Genomic DNA, 22,185 nt, shown 5'->3' on the forward strand with positions numbered 1-22,185 from the left:
TCTCTTTGAAGAGTCCGGATCCGTTCCTTGCGCAGGAAATCAAATCCCTGCTGGAGAAAGGCACCATAGAACTGGTGGCTGTAGCGGAGAGGAACATGGGATGGTATTCCCCTTTATTTTTTGATCCCGAGGAAAGACGGGGATTGAGACCCATCATGGACATGCAGGGATTTGAACAAGCTCCTCAGGAAGGACAAGTAGGGCCACTTTGACCCAGCTCTTCTGTACCCTCAGTCTGTGAGTTTAGTGCTGTGAAACCTCTTGGTAAGATGTTTGAACTCACATATTCAGAAACTGTTGATTTATGGTGGATTTTAAGCATTGTATCATTGGTGCAAGAACTTTTTGCTGAGGGGCAATGTATAATTACTTTTGTTTCATACACTGGCAAATAGATCAGCAGCTAGGAAACCACTGGTTTGAAACATTATATTCTGTTCGGGTACCTGAAGCTCACATGCAGAATAAACTTTCATTCAGAAACCTTTCAACTTGCAACATTATATCAAGCGCAGGCCACTCCTGTCGGGTCACAACAAACATGGATAGTGCCTGGTGAATGAAGTTGACTTTGCTGGAAGGGAAGTGTTTGTTTACACTTGCTAGGATTTTGGGCTCTCTCAGTTTAGGAGGACTAATGACTGCGACAAGTGCATTGAAGAAGGAGGATACGACAAAGGAAGAGAAGAGAGCGAGAAAGGCAGATACTGACAGGGCAAATTCCCTGTATGTAGAGCACTCGAAGGAGGCAGAGCTGAAGCAGACTGCAAAGCCATGAAGTTCAGAACTGCTGCGAGCAGGAGAAAGAAGCGCTGGAAGCCTGTCGTGTACGTGGAGTCAGAAGCTGGGATGGCCGGAGCAGAAAGGTCAGTGGTGGCGTGACCATTAAGCAATTGTGGTGGGCAGACTGCTGTTCAATAACGCTGACACCACCCCACGGAGGAAGCAACAAACAGACTGGCTACCCATAGCGGTATTGAGAAGCCAAGAAGGAGAGGGAAACCTGCAAATAACGGATGGCGTGGAAAGCGAACTGAGAAGCAAACAAAAGGAAGGACAAGATGCCCAGTATCTCTGGGCACTGGAGACGTTCCCCTGCAATACTGAAGGTAACACAGAGAACGGGAATACCGGGAAGCCAAAGGGGACTTGTTATAGAATCAGAGAACCTCATCCCAGTACAAATGACAAAAGCGTGAAAACCAAGTTCATGAACTTGAAGTGTATTAATGTAATACAGAAACCTAGAAACCTCAAAGAGTGAGACAAATAGAATAGGAGAATCACTACTTTTGGAAGAGGGGAAAATAACCCATTATCCAAGAAACAGAGTGGAACTTAACAGAGAGAGATAATTGTGAAATAAAGACCAGTGAGGTCCCTAGGATAAGCATTGCACAAGAATGTCCATACTAGGAAATGGTGAACTATAATTATTTGGGAAGCCAAAGTCCCAGAGGAGAAGGCACTATACAAGAATGTTCAGAACCCTCTCAAACCAGGGGAAGGAAAACCCCTACTAAACAGGAGAAAAAGACTGCCAGTCCCATAAGGGAGTTACAGGAACTGATACAAAGGATAATGAGAGACTATTTAAAGATAGCATATTAACAGGAACTATTAAAGAAGGGAAGACAAGTGCAGAAGCACAACCATCAGGAGAAGAGTCATTTGCCTAGCTGATTAAACTAGTGGTATGGTCAGTTAGGATTAGTTCTGAACAGCAGACTTATTCCTTTTGGGCATTCACCGACGACTGACGAGCACCTTAGTTAGCAAAGTAGGCAGGGAACATTGGATAGTTATAGGGAAAAATAGGCCTTATTTGTATTCTTTAGGAAAAACATGGTGGAAATGTCCTCAGTGTCCGCGCCCTCCTTCTGACCTGCGACATAGTCCATTGACATGTGTGTAAAGGTCATAACCACCTGGGCTGTCCTGCATTTTGCTGGTATGATCCTCCCCATTTGGAGCATTGTACAGGTGGGACACATCCTGGGGATTTCATGTAAGGTGCTTAGGTAGCAGAGAAGGTGTGCCTGGTATTACTACATTTGGCAGCAGTTCCATTTGTACTATTTTTATAGTATTTTTAGTTGGCTTTCTAGCGTTTGGCTACTAACTGTAGCGAGTGTCCTAACATGGCCGTATCACAAGGTTTTTCGTTTCTTCTTTGGTCATTTTGTCCTTGAGCCTTCTTCCTGCCTTGCCAGGCCAGGAAAATCATTTTATGGGCATGCATTGCCTCGTGTAAGAAAGGCATGGTATCAACAGTAAGACAGATCCAAGTGACCACACTTCACGGGTGTTTATTGAACTTCAAAAAGGGTTCGAAAAACGCCTATCTAATCCTAAATCTACAAATGGGAGCAAGCTACAACCATGAAATAATAATAAGGTAATACTCGTAGTGTCTTGTCAAAATAAAAAGAGCCTATACTAATACACCTATTACCAATTCTTACCTCTTAATACAAATAATGTGTGAAAAAATGTTACAAAAAAGAAAGAAGTGTTCCAAAATGATATGTCAGGATGTTCAGGCCGTTGGCCTCTTTTCCCCACATTTTCAGCTCAGGGAAATGTATACTCGAGCTTAGCACAGTCGCTGGCTTCTCTAGCACGAGGATACAGTTCAATCATTAGCATCAGTGCCTTCTGTGCCTTTTCCTTTCAAAGTCTCTTCATTCAGAGGGCCTGATGTGACAAACATATGATACATTCTTTTCCTTTTTCAGATTATCATAAGTACTCAAGTTCTTAGCCAATTCGCTATTCACCTTGGATCCTCCTCAGCCATCCTCAGATCCTTTCACCACAATATTGGTGCATTATTTATGCATCTAATTCCTTGTAGGATATTCTTTCCCGAGGGACTCACAGTTAACCCCAGATCCCCCGGAGTCGGGCTCAGATCACGGATCCTCCTCGGTCGGGCTCAGATCTCGGATCTCCGTCAGTCGGGCTCAGATTCCTTAAAGCACAATGTTCATAACTTTAAACAAACTTGCTTTAACCAAAAGCTTTTAGCTGATCGCCCTCTGCCAGGCTCGGATCAACTTTCTATCCAATTTCATCAACTATCGAAGACTTTCGAATTTGCATAGGGTTTTTGCTTGACCCGTTGCAGGACCACTTTGATTTCACAATTATTTATAACTCTTAACATTTGCCACCTTTCAGCTGGATACCTAACAGAGGCTTTCGAATAAGCACCCATGTGGTAATGGACCACTTTGTTTATGGTATCTTATCTTGACTTCAAAGTTCAATCTCTCATGTGGTGGTTAATTGTGCTTTTACATCGCTTGCCACATACGTTTCATACACTGTTCTCTTCAGTTTCATTATACAATGTTGCTGCTTGCAGACTTGGCTTCAACAAAGACCGATCTGTTATCAGTCTCCCCAACTCACCGGCTGTGCTAACTTAGCGCTGCTTTGTTGTAGGAGCCAAGGACAGTACCACGGCGGGCAAAGGATTCTCCCCGCCTTGACTATCGACGCAATGCAGTGTTCTTTAGCCTCAATTCCTGGTCTTAACGTTTCCTATTTTTGAAGGTTCCTGAAAGTAATGGTCCTTCGTTGAAAAGGTCAAGAGCACTTCCCTCCTAGCCATCCTCTTCAGTTTTCCGTCTTTCACCTTGTATTAAACTGCCATCTTGGAACCGCTGCTTCCTTGTGTGCTTTGCCTTGCTCAGAGTGTGCTTTTGTGCTCTGCCTTTTATCCATGTGGGGAAGTGTGATGGAAGTCAGGTGTGTGTAATGGTCAGTGATTGCCTGACCATTGTATTGGGGCATGTCAGGTATACGGCTGGTGTGTTAGCCCGTTTTCTATCAGAGTGAGCTGTCTGTGAGAAAGTGTTAGTGTTGGGAAAGGGGGATTGAGTTCCTAAGTATCCTACCTGGTAGAATGGGGTGAAGGTGTTACAGGGAAGGGGATACCGCCTCTCACCATCTGGTGTCCCACTTCCACTCCCTGAGGACCCCTCACTGAGGTGATCCTCCCACACTGGTCCACCCCCAGGAACTGGATCCAAAAGCAATGGCCGTGTCCTGGCCACCTGGATGACAGGTCCCTGGGAACTAGCGGGTGAGACACCTTCAGGTTTCTCACACTGGGAAAGCAGTGCTATTTGTGGGATAGTGCTGGAACATGTATGTTTGGACTGTCTCATCCCAATCCACAAACTGGCTTCAGTGTGTCTGGGGTGTATGCATGACTTTGCCTCCAGTGGTTCCTGATTGGGACACTGCTGGGGTGTATGTGATGGGCAGATCTTTTATTGGTTTGGCTGTGTTTCGGTGCTCACCTGGGTTTTGGATAAAAAGAGGAGTCCTGCAGCCATTCCCCAGAGATCTGAAGAGGAGACAAGTATCCTGGTAGCTGAACATATGGAAGGAAGGCCCAAAGACTGATCCTGAGAAGGCCTGGTGACTAACTCTTGCTGCAATCCTGGTGGAGCACTGTCTGGCTACTGATCCTTGAAGACCATCAGTGCTTCAACCTCTTGGATTGGTGGTAACAACCAGCCTCAACGTTTTCTTTGTGCCATGACAATTGGAGTCCTCGGAGGTGTTCCTGGGACATGCAGTGGATTTACCAACCCCAGTTTTGGGCTACCGCGGTACAAACATCACCTTTCTGTGTTTTGAGTCAGATCTTCTGGTATCGTTAACTTGTCCTGTAAGTAGCATGTCCGTGGGATTTCGGCATCCCTGTATCGAAGGGTCCTGAGATAGGAGGCTTTCTTCTACTGCAACATCTGCGACACCTGCTGTCGCCATGCATCGGTGGCAATTGCTGGAACCGGCTTTTCTGCATCTAGTTGACTGTCGCTGGTGACCCTCCTTCAACCTGCCAGTTCTGAGGAATAATTGGAGTATGGGTGGTAAGTTGTAGCAATACTTACCGTTACTCCCTATCTCCACCCTTTTAAAGGTTTTAATTTGTGTCACAACTATTGGCTTTGTCAACACTTTTGCAGAAGCCCACAACAAGGTAGAAAATCATTTTACTCACCATTAAACTCCTTGAACTTCCTTCTTGATCCTTCGTCACATCCACAGGACCCTCCTCTCAACTTTTTTCCCAACTCCTAAAACACTTTGGAAACTTTGAACTTTTGGGCAGGTGGCCCCAGACAACTTGTGATTGGAATTGCTGTGGACTGTTGGTGATGTATCTAATTACTTGCCTTCCCTGTCAGGTATTGGGAGATTGGAGGGGTGCACGGAGTGAATTTATTATTTCACACTAACTTACTGTGACTGTTGAAACAGGAGAGGTCCCCCTCAGCATAGGGAGTTCCTCCCCTCCACAAGCTAAGTGTCACACAATAAATGGTTAATGTCAGTTCTTTTGTTCATCCCTATCTCCAATTCTTCTAATGCCCCTTGGATTCCTCCCCCCTAAGCTACCATTGAGCCAAGAACCAGGCCAGTGTACAGGAAATCTATTTAGATTTATTTAAATTAGATGTTAAGAAAGTCGCACAAAAATGTCATACATCACTTTATCCGTGGCACAACACAATAAACTTTTCTCAACATAAATACATCACACAAATGGGTTGGGAAGAACACATATAACAATTCTTTACTTTCTTCAAATTTCACTTCAAGAAATAATCGAACTGGTTAATGAACGAACACAATTACGTGTGCAATGCAGTGCAATTTCGATTTTCCAGCTCGCTTAAAAGGCTATCAGTTAAGTTTTACAAATTTGTGCAAATGCATATGTCAATTATTATTTCACCCACACTTTTGCTTTAAAATAAACACTGGGTGATTTAGCAGTTTTCTTTTAAGAGCCCCTGCCCCCACCCCTGTCCTATGTTGATCTGTGCTGGGGAAGTCAGACAGAATAAATGTGAATGATTTGGGAATTTTGGATTTCCGACCCCCTCCACTTAAAGGCCTGTGTTGGGGGAGTTTGACAGCAAACATTGGGATGATTTGAGAATGTTGGATTTCAGACCCCCTTCCAAGGGTTGTGTAGGGGATGCTGGATAGCAAAAAAATTGCATGATTTAAGAATTATGGATTTCAGTACCACCCCATTTTCCCCCACTTACAGGGCTGTGTAGGGAATGCTGGATAGCACAAATTGGGATGATTATAGAATTTTGGATTTCAGTCCCTCCTCCACTTACCAATTAAATTACAGTCTATAGTTTTCAGCCCACAACATGAATGAGCTTTGTTAATTTCCAATTTTAACAAAAATCAACCTGTGGTGTTCTGCCAAGGGGGATTCATAACATTAATATTTTTTTGTTAAATAGGTTAAGGATCTACACAGTTATACAGTTTGGTCCCCACGCCCCTTCTATAAAGGAAATGATTTAAGGCCAGCAGATCCCCCCCCCCACCTTCTGGTTGCAAAGGGTTCAATTCTAATTACATAGGAAACCTCAGTTTAAAGTTCAGGAAAGCCAGTTGCATGTCAGGATCCTTTGGAAGCACAGGTCAGGATTCTGGCCACTCCACTCTCAAGGATGGTCCCCAGCTCTTCACCGTAGAGTTCAATCACCTTTTAAGGCCTCCCTAGCAAGAGACAGTTCCACCCAGATGCAATCTCCTTTCATGATACCTTGCGGCTGCCAGATGGTAAGTTTCAGCAGCTCTCTCCCTTCCTTATAGTCCACTACTTTATATAGCTGTGATGACACCATCAAGGTTACAATCTTGGGGAGTACTCTGCAAGGGTTCTCACAAATTGGGTTGGACATATACCTTTCTCTCACATCCCAAATTCATCCCCTCTCTAAGGGTTGGCTTATGTTTGAAATCCTCATTTGTTCTCTGGTCAAATTTTTGACAGAAACTAGTTATTTGTCAAAAAACTTCGTGATTTACTATTAACTGCCATAATATATGTATTTTCCAATTCAGGTAATCAGGGGAATTTAATAAAATAACAGCCAGGTCTGCACCATGTTGCATAGCCGTTTGGCAATTTTCTGCTGTGTTTACAAAAGGCATAATCATTAGGAACAGTTTATTCCCCACATGCCTAATGTTACCCCACCCATGCCAGTTTGCCAACTCTTAGATCCGGGAGATGTTCATAGCAGCCAGGAACACCTTTTAGCTCACCATTACAATTCCCTAAGCCGCAGATGGAGGAATCTTCCATCAGCAAAATCACCTGCAAATCATCTGAAAAATGAAACATACTTGCAATCAGTGCAACTTGTGGTTTATGGGAAATTGCAACCATTGTGACAGTCCATTTAAACAAAGGGAATCTTCATATGTGCTAATATGAGCTTCCCTTCCTCCAGACTTTGCATTTGCCACTTTGGGCCATCCTGTGACCAGAGACTTGTATTAGTCTCTTTGAAGTTGGTTGGTTGGTTGCAGCTCGTAAATACATGGGATACACCAGCTAGAGCCATTTAACCTGCCCTGAGCTAGGCTTTCAGAGACAGCAAGTCTGGCAGACGCTTGGTTTTTTACACCCTTAGCAGGACAGTCATTATTGCAGTTGTAAATAGCTCAGGGATGTAAAATCCAGGCTTGCAGTGGGGGAATTCTTTGTGAGGTTTGCCCACCAACAGGCCAAAAGGGCCTGCCTTGGGCCTAAATTAAATCATCATGTGACCCATGGAACAAAGTTTTGCTTTTCCCTTGTTGCCAGTATTTTGCATGTGAAGCATAATACACACATCATCTTGTTTACACACACCATGTCTTTTCCCTGGCATCTTTATGTTGACTGGGATACATTTTTCTCTTGTTTTGCTTTAAACTGCAAACACACATGCAAAGCTGTTTTGGTGTCAGTGTTTAAAAAACCTGTTTTTCATGTAAAAGGGACTGATTCACTGTGTGGACTAATTGTGGACTTCTGGCCCCACTCACCTCTCCTGAGACTTAGCCTTGACCACTCTCCATGCTTACCTTGATTGGTTTGGTGGCAGCTCCCAGAGGTTCCCCTGTTCACTATAGCTATGGTGGCCTCCTGATCGCTGTCCACCATGCCAGAGTTTAGAAATCCATTTCAACAGCATCCCTTTCACTTCTTTACCCATGAAAATACTGTCAGGTTTCTAAATTCACCCTAGTCTTATAAGTAGCAGTTGCTGCAGACTACCAACAATCAAAATAAAAACACCAAATAAAAATACCATACAATTGCAAAAAACCAAAAGAAACCTTAGGATGTCCCAAAATCAAAAGTTGGGTATGAGCAGGCGTATGTGTCTAGATCACAATGCCCATTCCAGGGGACTGTACTGGAAATCTGAGGCCTATGACTTGCTGAGGTGCACTGGGTTTGTGATGCATCTTCCTTCTTTTGAGAGTTTTTTTTTCAATGGTGCTGAAGAACAGAGCATGCATTCTGACACCCAGGCAAGAGCATAATGGAATGACAAAGCTTACAACCTCAGTACCTCTCTCTGCTGTAGACAGCAGGTCTTTGTTTTATCTGTTACTGATGTGCTTTCTATTAACATGTCTAATAGGACTGTGAGGAGTCCAACATGCAGGAAGGGCTGAGGCTGGAAATTTCCTTAGTCTGGTTTATCCCTTACTTCCCTATTCTTCTTTATGCTTTAAGGGTTTTCAGGCAGTCATTTTGTAAATTAGGGGGACCAGACGCCTGCCGGCCACACTGGTCCTTACTGCTTGGCTTGGATGAAAGATACGACATTCTAGTCTCGTTCCTCTCTGACAAGATAGGGAACTTAATAGCTCCTGCAGAAAACTCTTTGAACGTGTGCAGGACCCTTGGGCTGTCCCTGTGGCTCCTTTAAGTCTTTCCTTCTTTAGTAAGGGTCCTAGAACGAAGGATCTTCACGTCAGACCCGTGATTAAAGCAGCTCTAAATGTTGATTTATGTGCACTCCTAAGTTAAAAGAAAGCACCAACGGCTCCGGCAGGACCATGTCAATGAGGGACGTGCAGTCCAGTGTCTTGTTTAATGTTCTATTTTTTTCATATTGGTTTCCTGTCAGTGGTCGAAGTGAACGGGAACGGTTGGGAGTAGCGTTACACTACTTTTATTTTTTACTGTTAATAGTTCCACTACTTTTTGCAAACATTTTTACCATTCCGGAACTTTTCTTTGTGAAGTTAGAGCACACTTCTCCACCTTACCACCCAATAGCAGTTACAGCTAATCTTGAACCTGTTTCAACTCAATTGGCTGTCAACCAGCATGGCTGCAAATGTGTTGCACGTTACTCTCTTCCTGCCTACTCTGTCCCCCAGCGTGAGTCACAGTTCCACTTATTATTTTGGTACACTTCTACCACTGCTTCCTGTGAATGCTTAGATGACTTATCTATTCTGGGATTTTGATTCACATTACAATCTCCAACAATTACATAATTGGGTAGACAGCTAATACGAATTCATTCTCAATGGGTAACGATTAGTCTCACAATTACCAATCTACATTGAGAGTAGAAGGCGGATTTCTGGACCACTCTTCCTAGCCCTGTGTGTTAGCATTCTGACTGGAGCGTAGTATTTCTTTAACCACAAGAGTCGTGGCATTAACCTCAATCCATTTAAGAAGGGTTTCTTCCATCAGACAGTCATCAGCTTCCATTGAACTGTTATAGCTGAACAGAGAGCCCTACTTATTTTTCCTATTGTTAACCGCATGTACATTCTAGGTTAAAAATGTTTAATTATCCATACATATAGGCAATGCCTATTTGTGTACGTTGTCTCTTCCTTGATACATTTTGATACATTCTTTCTTTGTTGTCTGTTTAAGTGAACTTATTTGTTTCATATCTGATTTCTCAAACGGTGGTCAGCCACTTAGGTCACATGTTGCAAATTCGGTTGACACTCATTACATTTGGCTATTTTTCTCTGGCTGCTGCTGCATCCTATCTTCCCCACCACCCTTTCTCATTCCCCCTACTCAAACCTCTGGGAAGCTGACCCCATGCTTGGATGAGTATGATCTCCTTTCATTTCTCCTCTCACTCCTAGATTTGCATTGCATCTGATGTTTCAAACTATTCAAAAATACCAACTACTTTCTATTGATCTAAACGTATGCAGCGCATTACTATGTATCACTGTTCAGCCCGGTGGGATATGGATGTTTTGTGGTATCTGCATGAAACTAAAAATCAGGCCTCATCTTTTCCAGCTGCCATTGTTCCTGGTTTGTTTCATATGACACAAGTAAAACCATCTACCTGAATGCAACTTGTTTTTTGTGCTAAGGAACAAATGGTACCCTTAGTTGGAAAAATAGTCTGAACGTTTACAAGTATATTTCTATGGCTCTTTTTAATACATACTCTGTCTTGCTCTTTGAGCCATTTGAATTTCTGATTCTAGGCCTAATGTGCTATTATGTTTTGTTATCATTGTTTTCCGAAGATAGATCATATACTGTTTACTGTATTTCCTGGCATCTCAACCCCCTTGTAATACGAGCATATCCAAACGTTGTTCCTTCTCTTTTCTGCTTCCTTAGCTCATCCTACAGTTTGAGTAGTACTCTCATTTACTTTGATTTTCCCTTCGTATACTGCCTGCTCCTTTTCCTCCATTTTAAATGTTCTAACTGGTCCAGGTTTTACTTCAAGTATCAAAACCCTTACTCTGGCCCTCATTACGACCTTGGCGGAGAACCATGGTGCTATTAGCACCATGGTCCATGGCGCTAAGTTGCCAACTCCGCCATGGTGGTTGGTGGATTTACCGCCCCATTCCGACCTTGGCGGGGCGGTAAGTCCCCAATCCCCATTTACCCTTCCCCATTCCCATTTTTGCCCCATAGGGCATAAAGGGAGTGGGGAAGGCGTTAATTACGCCACCGTAAATTACGGTGGCGTAATTAACATCAAGGTCCCTTAGCGCCATGGATTTTAACGCCTGCAAAAAGCAGGCGTTAAAATCACCATGGCGCTACGGGAACTCGTACTCAGGCGGTAAGGGTCGGCGAAGTTTACGCCGGCGTAAACCCCTTACCGCCTGGGTCGTAATGAGGGCCTCTGTTATTTGAATTTTGTTTTGTATCTGAGAACTATCATCTCATCTCTCATTTGTCTAAATAAAAAATCATAACACTGCTTTCTTCATCCTACTCACTGCCATGCTTTTTGGTCTATAATGAAGTCTTGTATCTGGCTTCTATTCGGGTGACCAAAGGGGTTCGGTGTCTTTCCAATCTAGTGGATGATGGTATCGGAGGAGGTATATGGGAGATGCACCAGTCACCATCATGTAGTCCCTGTCACTTTGCGGGGGACAGTCGCTGGACATCCTCACTCGGCCCCAAAACACTTTCCCTTTAAGTACCCTGGACTTGGAGCTAATAGAAAAGTATGTGACAGACGGAGATATTGTCCCTTTAATAACAAGGGTCTTGGAACTGATAGGAAACCAAGTAACAAAAAATAACACTGCCCCTTTAGGAGATCGGGGCGTAACGCAATCAGAAATACAGATAACGTACTGGGCTCATAGACTAGCTCTTCAGCCCCGCAGTCCACAAGAGCCTTTTCACAAATCCTATGCAGCCTTCCTCTGAGACTGCTGTAAACCTCTGGGGAAAGGTTCTCAGAGCGTATCCACCTTCACCCACAGGAAGCTTTGCCACTGCTGGCTGCACTAGTTCGCCTACTGGAGCAAAGACCAAAGATGCAGGGAATATAAAACGGCTTACACTAGGTGTTAACAACATTCACACCGTGGCACAGCAGACACAAAACACACTACAGGACCTGCAGCCATAGGGAAACCATAACAGAAGCACGATTTGCACCTCGGGAAGTGCGCTCAGCCAATCAGGTGGCTGGAACAGCAGGCGAGAATACACATTCCCTGCCCGCTTTCCTAGCCACCCGAGGCCTTTCCCCGGGTGGCGCCATCTTTTTGTTTTTTGTTTTGTTAATGTGGGGAGGCATATTTCCATAAGGTGGGCCTCCTTCCTTTTTTTCTTTTCTTTTTCCTCAGGAGATGATGAAAGCCATCCGCACCCTGGATGAACCCCATGGTGCAAATGGCTTTCATGCCCACTCAGTAGGGTGGACATCACCAGTAACAGTCCACAGCCCGAGCTGAGGCCCTCTCTTTGCTCGGGCTTGCCTTAGCTTAGGCTGTTGGGCCGTTACCGGCCATGTCTGCTCTCCTGAGTGGGCATGAATGCTATATGAAATCCAAAATGGCAGATCAACTTTTGAAAGCTTGTTCCACCCCACCGGGCCTTGAATGAACCCAGGTTTGCTGGAAAGGATCCACTAATCCCATCCACTGCTCACACAGATGCAAACTCACAGTAAGTCCATCCGAAATGGAGGAGCCAGAGGGCTAAGTGAGCCCATTGTTTGGCGAAGGAGCATTTGGACGGAGTTTGGAGATGGTTGACGGGTGGAACTAATTTGGAGAGCAGAAGCAGCATGGGAGAAGAGATGAACTTATGAAAGAAGATTGTGATAATTTTGGAAGCAGAATGTTTGTCTACTTATAGTGATTTCTTAATACATATAATGTGTCAATGCTAAATGTATCTTTATATCCCCTGGAAAAGTTAATTTCCTCCAAAACGTGAACATGTAGCTGATTGCAGACATGATATAAACAACTGTCTTCAAAAGAATGAGGCCGACATTAAGTGGAAGTATTGTATGAAAATGTTGTACCTTAATACAGGTCTGCTAAAAGCGATTGCTATTGTGGTCTGATGTCATTATACCAGGCCAACAGCACATAACAGCGATAGCACAAGCAAATAGACCAAAGGCACTGTGTTTCTGTTAGATTTATATGACAACAGGCACACTGTTAGTATGTGGCTTCGGTGGTTTAGCAGCTTCAATAGTATAACTCAATCTTTTAATACAAATTCTTTAAGGGGATAAGCAGAAGAGATTCAAGTGTGCCTTGATATTGTATATAAGTGATATGGCCTCTACCATTTAGATAATAACTAACTGCAAGGGCTGTGCTTTAGCAAATAGTTATTCAGATATTGCCCTACTGGGCCTCTGCCCAACCCTCATTCAGTATTATCCCACTTCTCCAACCCATGTGTACTCTCACACTCACACTCTTGATCACTTTAGGCGATGACAGTAGTAGTAGTCACCAACACACTGGTACCAACCCTACATAACCATGCGTCTCGGCATACATGAGGGACCAGGGTCCTGATGTGGTCACCATCTTCCCTCTCAAAAATTCGCCCTCGGAGAATATGAAACGCTCCTAGTTCTTTCCATATTACATCACAGCAGACCCAATAGAACGCTTTCTCAGCAGCAGTACCTATCACTGCTAGCGGGCTGGGCTTCCTGGTTAATACATGTAGGAGAGTTATTAACACATGGATCTGCTGGGACCCACCTCTAGCTAATATAAATCCTTGTTCCTCACCTAGGGTGTTTGGAATTGCTACTCGCAGGTGTGCATTTTATAATGACTCCAATACTGTAGAATTTAGGGTGAGCTGGGATGTAGGGTGATAAGAACGGATTCGGATATTTGCGCGTTTTTACAAGAAAACCAGTTGGTCGATTCGTGCCATATTTTAGATATTCTATTGTTTGTCCTGAAATGCTTTCAAGAACATTATTCGCAGAGCTAGTTTTGGTTGAGGCAGAGAACAGTACAAAGTAAAGGACGATGCATAACGTGCGAGGCAGTTACACAGCACAGCATGCGAGCAAACAGCACAGCATGTATTCACATATACTTAGCGCAGTCGTAAAATATTTAGGACATGGGTTTTTATAAGAGCCTAAGGGACATATTGTCAACTTGGCCCATAAACGTGTTGGATGCAAGGGAGAGAGAATAGCGTCTTAAGCTGTTTGATGCGCAGTCTGGGTATGTTTACATCTCTTGTAGTCTGAACATTCTGAGTGGCCTTTCTTTCGCCGAGTGTCCGAGGGTTTTTATTCTTTACCTTTCTTTGACAGTTAGCTACCCTCAGTTTTTATCAACCCCCCCCCCCCCCGACACCTATCTACCGAGACCCTCTGAATCCATTCCTTTCCTCCTGTTTTTCCCTGTGGTAAATCGGGTCTTGTGTGCCCTGGTCGCCAAGAGAGAATAATGCCTGGGACAGGAAAGCTCATGGAACAAACCAGGCAGCCATATTATGCACCCAGAGAGAATGTTTAATTTTGTCAAATTTAATGAGTGCATCTTGACTCTTATCTTCATATTTTGAGTTCTTATTTCTTCATCAAAAGTCATTTTTTGTTAAGTCTCGGCTTGACCAATTCATTCAATAGACTTACAGAAAAGGGCCCTGGCTAAGCTGGAGAGTTACCAGAAATTCCTACTATGAAATTCCCCACTTACCCACAGCCCCAAATGTGCAATTTTAAAGTAGCTTGGCGACATAAACCCTGGCCCCAGACATCTGCTTTCATTCTGCAGGACAAAGGTTCAATCACAACTCAGTCCTTCATCCTTCTGAGGTCGATGAATTGAGTGCCATTAAGTCGTGGAATAATGAAACCTACCAATACAGCCCTTAGAAGTAGGGCTCGGGCATTAAGCACTTTAGGAAATGCTACATAATTAATATGAGTTAATCATTGCTGTCAAATACTGTAGGAGCAGGATATGTGTGTGTCAAAGGGAGGGGCATTGCTGTTCCACTGGCTGTCAGTGTCTTCTCTGAGTAAGGCAGTGTCCATGTGATGCTTAGAAAGCAGTTGTTAGGATCAGACTCTCAGGTCGAGGTCCAGTACTTAACAGTGGTGGGCCCTGCATTGCCAGGGATAGGACACCATAAATCTTTTACGTTTTTTTGACCGATCGTCACAGGGCACAACTGGATTTGTGATTACTGAAAGATGTATAACGAGGATTCTATGACTCAACTACACGGAAACCTTGCCGCAAATGCACTGAGGTAGATTCTCAAAAGCCTGTTTCTAAATCTACCTGCTTCTACTCTCCGCCCTGTGCAACTCATCCAGAACAGGACGGCAAAACTTGTCCTTGGCCTCAAGCCCAGGGATCGTATCTCTCCAGGAAAGAAATCTTTGCACTGGCACCCTGTGGCTGCGAGGAATACGTTTAAAACCCTATGCATTGTCCACGAGGCCTTCTGGGGCCTGGGGCCTCAATACGTTCATCTCTCTCTTCCTAAATATCTTCCTTCTCGAGCTCTTTGCTCATCCGCTTCCAACTCCCTCAGGGTCAGTCGCTTCTCCAAACAATGAGTTGGTGGTAGCTCTCTTTCTCCGGCTTGAGCCTCCGTCTGGAATGGCCTCCCTGCCTCCTTGAAACTTGAGGAGAATCTTCTCCGGTTCCGGAAGCATCTCAAAACCTTTCTCTTTGCTTCTGCTTTTTCTCCTCCTCTCCCCTGCTGACTTCCTGGCTGAAACTGACACTGCACTGGTTACCTGGCCACCCTCTGATCCCGGGCCCAGACCCCCTCATTTGCCAGTAGCACACCTGCACTACCTTCCTGGCAACCCCCGCATTTGGGGACTGTTTCTGTATCCCTACAGTCCCACTACCAGCACTTGACACATGTTGTCTGCACTAACCCTTGCCACTTGCTGGCCGTACTTCTACTTACTGTTATTTATTCTTTTATCCCATGTACTGCACTGTCCCTCGCCCTTGCCCCCGCACTCTCCCCCTTCCCCTTTCCCATGCACTTGTGCAATCTGAATGACACCTGGCCTAGTAGGATCATTGTCTGTCTTCCCTCTGTTCCCCTTCCCTTGCCTCGTTGCGCCTTGTAACAGGCGCGTAAAAATGCCATATCATAAAACAGGCGGATCTCCAAGCGATGCGCTATGACGCACAGATGTACCTGCCCCATTGCGCATCTCTTTGGAGTTGACCAGTTCACAAAGAAAACACCAAAAAAATGCCCAGTGCACTAAGGGGCTCACATTTTGGCACAAATAAGTGGGCAGTTAATGGTGCATCTAATGAGATGCACATGTTTTTGGTGCGTCTGTTAAATGCACACTTTATATGTGGAAATGCTGATAAGAGCATCCCTTTGCACCTCATTGGATGCCCCAAAAAAAGAGAGCATACACCCTAAAACACACAAGTAAAGTATTTCAGCCTATTTGATTAATGTTCACTCTCTTTTTTGTCACATGTGCATAATAAATCTGAGAATTTGGCTATGCATATTGTTTATCGTCAGCTTTGTGGTGAGCTTGCTTTGTAAAGTGTATCACTTCCCATGTGAGTACACCATTTAAATGTCTCCGGTGGTAGTTTTGTCATTTAGGAATATCATAGAGCAATGTCTATGATTCTGCTTTGTATAGTAGGATTATGCATTTAATTATCATTTTGTCCAAACTGGCAATGTGATTGCTAGACAGTCACAAAAAAAGTGTTCTACTTCCTAATGTCCTCTCATTCCTGTACACTTGTTCTATGACTGCAGGGGCATGAGGGCCACCTGGATGCAATCATTGGCAACACAAACACACAGTACCCAGCTGTGTCATGAAATGCCCTCACTAATCCTGCCCTAATAAATGAATAATGATGCATGTCTATATATACCCTGGCAGATGTATGGATTAAGTTGAAGACCTTGCGTAGGGATAGTGACTCTGAGGATTATGATATCACTACCATGACGTCACTGGTGATCTGAAAGGAGCCATTTGAAAACAAATACAGGGCTGACAGTTCATTGACTAGTGGTGGTATGGCATGGGCTTGCTTCGTGGGTGTGGCAAGGGCATCCTTTCACTAACTCACCATCTCCAGTATGATTATGTAGTGGAAAGTGGTACCTCTCAGTGTCCCCTTCATCAGCCATTCGAAATACGATGATCCATACATAATTTCACTCCTCATGAGTCGGTGCATCAGCTTCGTGCCTACTGAATTGGTCATTTTGGGAATGTATACCCGTCTCTCTGTGCTGTGCTTTTATATTGGGTTTTAGGTTGTGATTGGGGTGCACTCAGTCCTTTTCTGGGCGGCATGCTCCACATTGAGAAAGGAGCAAATGTTGAAGGCAATTTTCTGGAGCAAACCCAGTGGTCTCGGTTTGTGAATCAGGATTTTGGTACACTTTCTTTGTTCATGCCACCTTTTCATTTGTATTTGTATTTATTTTATTTATATAGCGCCCCAGGGCATCCGGGCGCTTAGTTACAGGCATAGAACAAAACAGTGAAGTGTACAGTACAGACAGTGCATTAGGAGAGAATATGCAAGTTATACAGAAAATACAGTATATGTACAAATTTACAGTATAGGGTATAAATGACTCAGGGGCCAAGGAGCACGGTCAAGGCAGGTCTTGGGCAGACAAACAGATTTTGACTTTGCGCTTGAAAGCTGGGAAGGTAGATTCAGCTCTAAGAGGATTAGGTAGTGTGTTCCATAGTTTCGAAGCTAGGACCGGGAAGCTACGACCACCCGATCTCTGGAGGTTAAAGCGCGGGTTAGCAAGGCAGTTAGTTTGGGCAGTTCTGAGTGGTCTCACGGCGGTGTGTAGTGTAAATCGGTGTCCAGTCATAATGTCGAATACAATAATATCGAAAGTCAAAATGTCGAAAAAAAAATGTCGAAAATAAAAATGTCGAATTACAAAAATGTCGAATTTTTCGATTTTATTTTGAATTAATGTTTAAATAAATAATTAATCAATTATATTTTATAAAACATATATTTTTTAAATGGTTAAAAGTATATCCATGGTGAGTGGGGGGGATGGGGAGGAGGGGGGGGTTGGGGTAGGGGTTTGGGATGGGGTTTTTTAATAATTAATTATTTAATTAATGTTTTATTAAATACTTTTTAAAAAAAATTAAAGGTATATCCATGGGGGGTGTTGGGGGGGATGGGGAGGAGTGGAGGGTTGGGGTAGGGGTTTGGGATGGGGGGTTTGGGGGGACCCCCCCCAATAAAAAACGTTAGTATGTGTGACATTTTACATAGTTATTTTAACATTGGTTTTTCGAATTTTTTTTCGACATTTTATTTTCGAATTAATGACTTTTTCTATTATATGTATGTGTTTTCGACATTTTTGAATTCGACATTTTTGAATTCGACATTTTTGTAATTCAACATTATTTTTTCGATATTATGACTATAAACCGTGTAAATCTACTGGCTAGGTAGCTGGGTGCTTGGTTGGCGAGGCTTTTGTGTGTGAGCGCAAGTGCTTTAAGAGAGACTCTTTGGGAGACTGAGAGCCAGCGAAGACTCCGTCTAGTGTCAGAGATGTGGAGGTTCCTGGGTAGGTTAAGAGCCACTCTGATGGCATTATTTTGGATGATTTGTAGCTTTTTAATGTTACATTGGTTGGTACCCAGGTAGAGTGCATTGCAGTAATCAATTTTAGATTTGGCTGGATATAGGAAGGGGCGGCATGCTGTGATAAGCTTGCATGTGTAAGAGGCAGCCGATAAAACTGCATTAGTTTACCTAGCTAGTGAGATAGTGGAATCGATGTAGATTCCAAGCGTTTTTTTGTATCTTTAGCCACTTTGATGGTGTTACCATCAATGGTGAAAGATTTAAACGATGCGCTAGTTTACTGAGGCTTTGATGGGAGCCAAGGATGAGAATCTCGGTCTTTTCATCAATCAAGTACAGTTCGTGCTGGGCATTCCAGGCCTGGATGACTTGGTAAATGGCGTTGATGGCTAGCGAGTCGGCTTTGTGGTCACCTGTGATAGGGATGAGTATCTGGGTGTCATCGGCGTAGCTAGTATAAGTGACACCGAGATAATCCAAAATGTCAAAAAGGGGTTTTGTAATCGTATTATAGAGTTTCGGGGACACGCATGATCCTTGAGGGACTCCACAAGTGACTGGTGAGGGATCAGCGCTGGCAGCGGGGGAGAAGTCTCTAATGGATCTATTAGCAAGGAAGGAAGTGATCCAGGTTGTGGCTTTGTCCGAGAAGTGGGCGGCGGTTTTGAGGTGGCGGCATAGGATTTGGTGATTTACTAAATCGAAAGCTGTGGAGAGATCTAAGAGGAGTAGGAGGGCAAGTTTACCCTTGTCTTTTAGGTCTTCAATCTGGGTTTTAAGGTCTAAGAGAGCAGTTTCTGTACCGTATCGAGGACGGATACCAGATTTCCTCAGTCCCAGGAGTTTATTAGTTTCCAAATAATCTTGGATCTGCAACGATCCAGAATTTTTAGAAGGAAAGGGACCGTGGTGATCAGTCTGTAATTGGTGGGTATGTTAGCATCCAAAGTGGGTTTTTGAGGAGAGGGATAACCCATGCATCCCTGAGGTTGTCCGGGACAATCCCCGAGCTAAATGAGGAGTTTGAGTGTGGTGATAAAGGGCGCTAGGTTATGCGAGGCCTCTTTGATAATGGTGGCAGGGCATGGGTCCCCCTGACAATTGGAAGGTTTAAGGGTATTGATAATGTGTTCAACTTCGATGATGGAGAGGGGTGCGAAGCTGAATGGTTTCAAGGATTCAGGTTTGGTGTTAATATTAACCTGGGGAGTTTTGTGGTGCAGGCTGTCCTGCAAACCATTTTTTCATTGATTTTTGTCTGGAGAGTGACGATTTTTCCAAGGAGGGCCTTTTGAATGTTCGCACACCAGGTACTGTCTTTAGGGCAGGTGTCTGGTGGAGTGGCAGGGGATTTCAGTTCCTTTAAAATTCTGAATAGCTCATTGGTGTTAGATTGGGCTGTTTCAATGCGTTTGTTGTACGTCTCTTTTTTTGCCTGAAGTATGGCTTCTTTGTAATTTAGAGTAGCTAAGGCAGTACATGCTTTGTTAGCTTCTGTTGGATTACTTTTCCAGCGAGCTTCGAGGGTCCTTTTTTTCCTTGCGTAGGGTTCTCAACTGTGGCGTGAACCAAGAGTTGAGGTGGACCCGGGGTTTGGGTTTTCTGAGTTTGGCAAGAGCAATAATATCGAGGGCTTTCAGCATTGTCTGGTTGTACATGTCTACCAAGACTGTAGGATCAGAGCAAGAGGATGAGAGATCATTGAGAGCAGGGAGGATGAGTGGGAGTAATTTAGCACAGGTTATGTTGCGCTTATTTCTTGTGGTTGTGGCGGGTGCAATATCTGGAGTAGTGTGGATGATTCTAGTTGGGATGCTGAATGTGATTAGGTGGTGGTCTGTCCAGGCACATGGTTGATTGGATTCGATGATAGTGTCACAGTTTAGATCAGCTATCCAGTCGAGAATCCTACCCTTACAGTGGGTTGGCGAAGTGACCTGGTGTGTGAAGCCTGAGTTAAGCAGCAGGTTGTTGATATCATGGGCAAAGGCATCATTGGGGTCTTGGTAGCCAAGGTTGAAATACCTAATACAAGGATTTGAGACTTGGTCTTAGTGTTATTAGCGAGGATGTGGGAAAGGTCCTCAGCAAATGTAGATAAAGGACCGGGAGGTCTGTATATGATGAGGAGTGTGATCATCTGTTTGGGGGTGATAGCTAGCTTGGCAGTGAGTAGTTCGGCTGAGGTGATTTGGCAGGGAGTGGTGAATGCCCACTTTTTTATTTTTGAGAATCTAGCCCACTCTGTCTGGTCTATAATATTTTGAGTATTGTTTGGTATTAATTGCACGGTGCTTCACTGAAAACCATTTTTTTCGGGGGTGGATGAATTTGATTTTGCCTCAAACTTCATTCTCGCTGATTTTGACAAAGGTCTGGGTCACACAAGTTTGAGTGTTTTGTTCAAAGTAAATATGCTTTTTGTTTTTTAACTAACAGTTGTATGGGAATATTAATGCCATAAAATGAACATAGCTTGTCATATGTATGTGTTTTCTTTTTGGCAAGAGTATAATTGCCTCAATCTATCAATACTGATTCATTCGCATTGTAGAAGAGGCCAGGGCTTTGTTACTATGGCATGCTATTGATTTGCGAGTCAGAGATATATTATGAGCACTGTGAAAGCATCCAGTTCAACCATTACCCCTCGGAAAGCAGTTGGCTCCCACTCGGACTATTCAGAAACAATGAAAGACCCATTTCTTTCCTAGCAGGCTCTGAATCCTCTCATCATGTTCTTGTGTTTTTCCTGTATCTCTTCTGTTTGGGTTGTGGTTGATGAGGCGCCTAGAAAGTGCTTGATTGTAGTGGGTCCTACCTAGGAAAACTCAATACTTGATATTGCTCCCCTGCTGCATACAATTTTAAAGTGTAAATTATTTTGTTTTCTAAAATCTGCAATATTTTTAATTTTCTGCTTTTTAGATTTCTTGTCCGAGACTATATACCAAGGTGTAGCACATCAGTGGATCGACACAAAAAGGGAGGATATTGTGTCTCAGATGACTGAAGCTTGCCTCAATCAATGCTTGGATGGACTTTTGTCAAAGTCACTTTTGATGAAGGAGGACTATGAACTCATAACTGCAAAGCCAACAAGGACTTCAAAAGTGAGACAGCTGATCGATACGTGCAAGGGCGAAGAGTTTGCCAGAATTATAGTTTGCAGATTAAAAGACAACAGACAGATGGGTCTGCAGCCATTCCCTGACTTTTCACCAGAGAATCAAAGTGCATCTTACCTTCCGAATTTTCTCAGAAGTCTCTGAAATGTCTTCTGCTCTAGATGGTTTTTATATACTTTCTATGCATCTGTATTAACTATTCTTTTAAGGAAAAAATCTGGAATCCACATGGAACAGTTAAAATATCCTGTGATGCGAAATTAAGACAATATACAGACTGTAAACAAATGCCATCTCTACCGCTGTTGGAAACGCCTACGTTGCATTATGATGGCGTTGTGGACTGTTGTCAGATGACAATCTAATGGTATGTTCAAAGCTTCTGCTCATGTTGTACAGCCGTATTTCATATCAAATTGCCTCACATACCCAAGTTTACAATACATAAGTTTGATTAATTAAAAGTGAAAATACTCTCAGATTCACAAACATTTCTGAAAGTCAACCTACCCTTGGTAGAAGTTGCACGGACTATCTGAGTAACACAAATAAAACGTGCATGTGTAAATAAAGCTTGTGCCTGGGTACTGCACCTATACACTCATCTCTCGGAATTCCCTATTCGAAACACACCACAGGAACTTTTCTCACCCACTTTCTACTTGGTACTCAATGCTGCATGTGCCCTTAGTTTTCCACACCTCCCTAGTGGTCTCCACCCTCATCCAGAACTAGTCCCTGCTCACAACACGTAATTATCTTCCCTGAAGAATAACGATATACCAGCTCACAACTCGTAATGATCTTCCCTGAAGAGTAACACTTCCTAGACATCGCCACAGCAGATGAATGA

The 22,185-nt window shown here is 43.6% G+C and overlaps 1 protein-coding gene across 2 annotated transcripts in view; it reads left to right on the forward strand.

Moving 5' to 3' along the window:
• Positions 1-21,930, forward strand: part of RIPK2 (receptor interacting serine/threonine kinase 2) — a 610,101-nt gene extending 588,171 nt beyond the window's left edge. For both annotated transcript variants that reach the window (XM_069621311.1, XM_069621312.1), the window contains one exon: positions 21,133-21,930. In XM_069621311.1, coding sequence (XP_069477412.1) covers positions 21,133-21,476 — 344 coding nt within the window. In that variant the 3' untranslated portion in view covers positions 21,477-21,930. The remainder of the gene's footprint in view (positions 1-21,132) is intronic.
• The last annotated feature ends 255 nt before the right edge of the window (positions 21,931-22,185 follow it).

The sequence above is a fragment of the Ambystoma mexicanum genome, chromosome 5q, assembly GCF_040938575.1.
Source record: "Ambystoma mexicanum isolate Mex_15411 chromosome 5q, UKY_AmexF1_1, whole genome shotgun sequence".
Classification (NCBI taxonomy): domain Eukaryota; kingdom Metazoa; phylum Chordata; class Amphibia; order Caudata; family Ambystomatidae; genus Ambystoma; species Ambystoma mexicanum.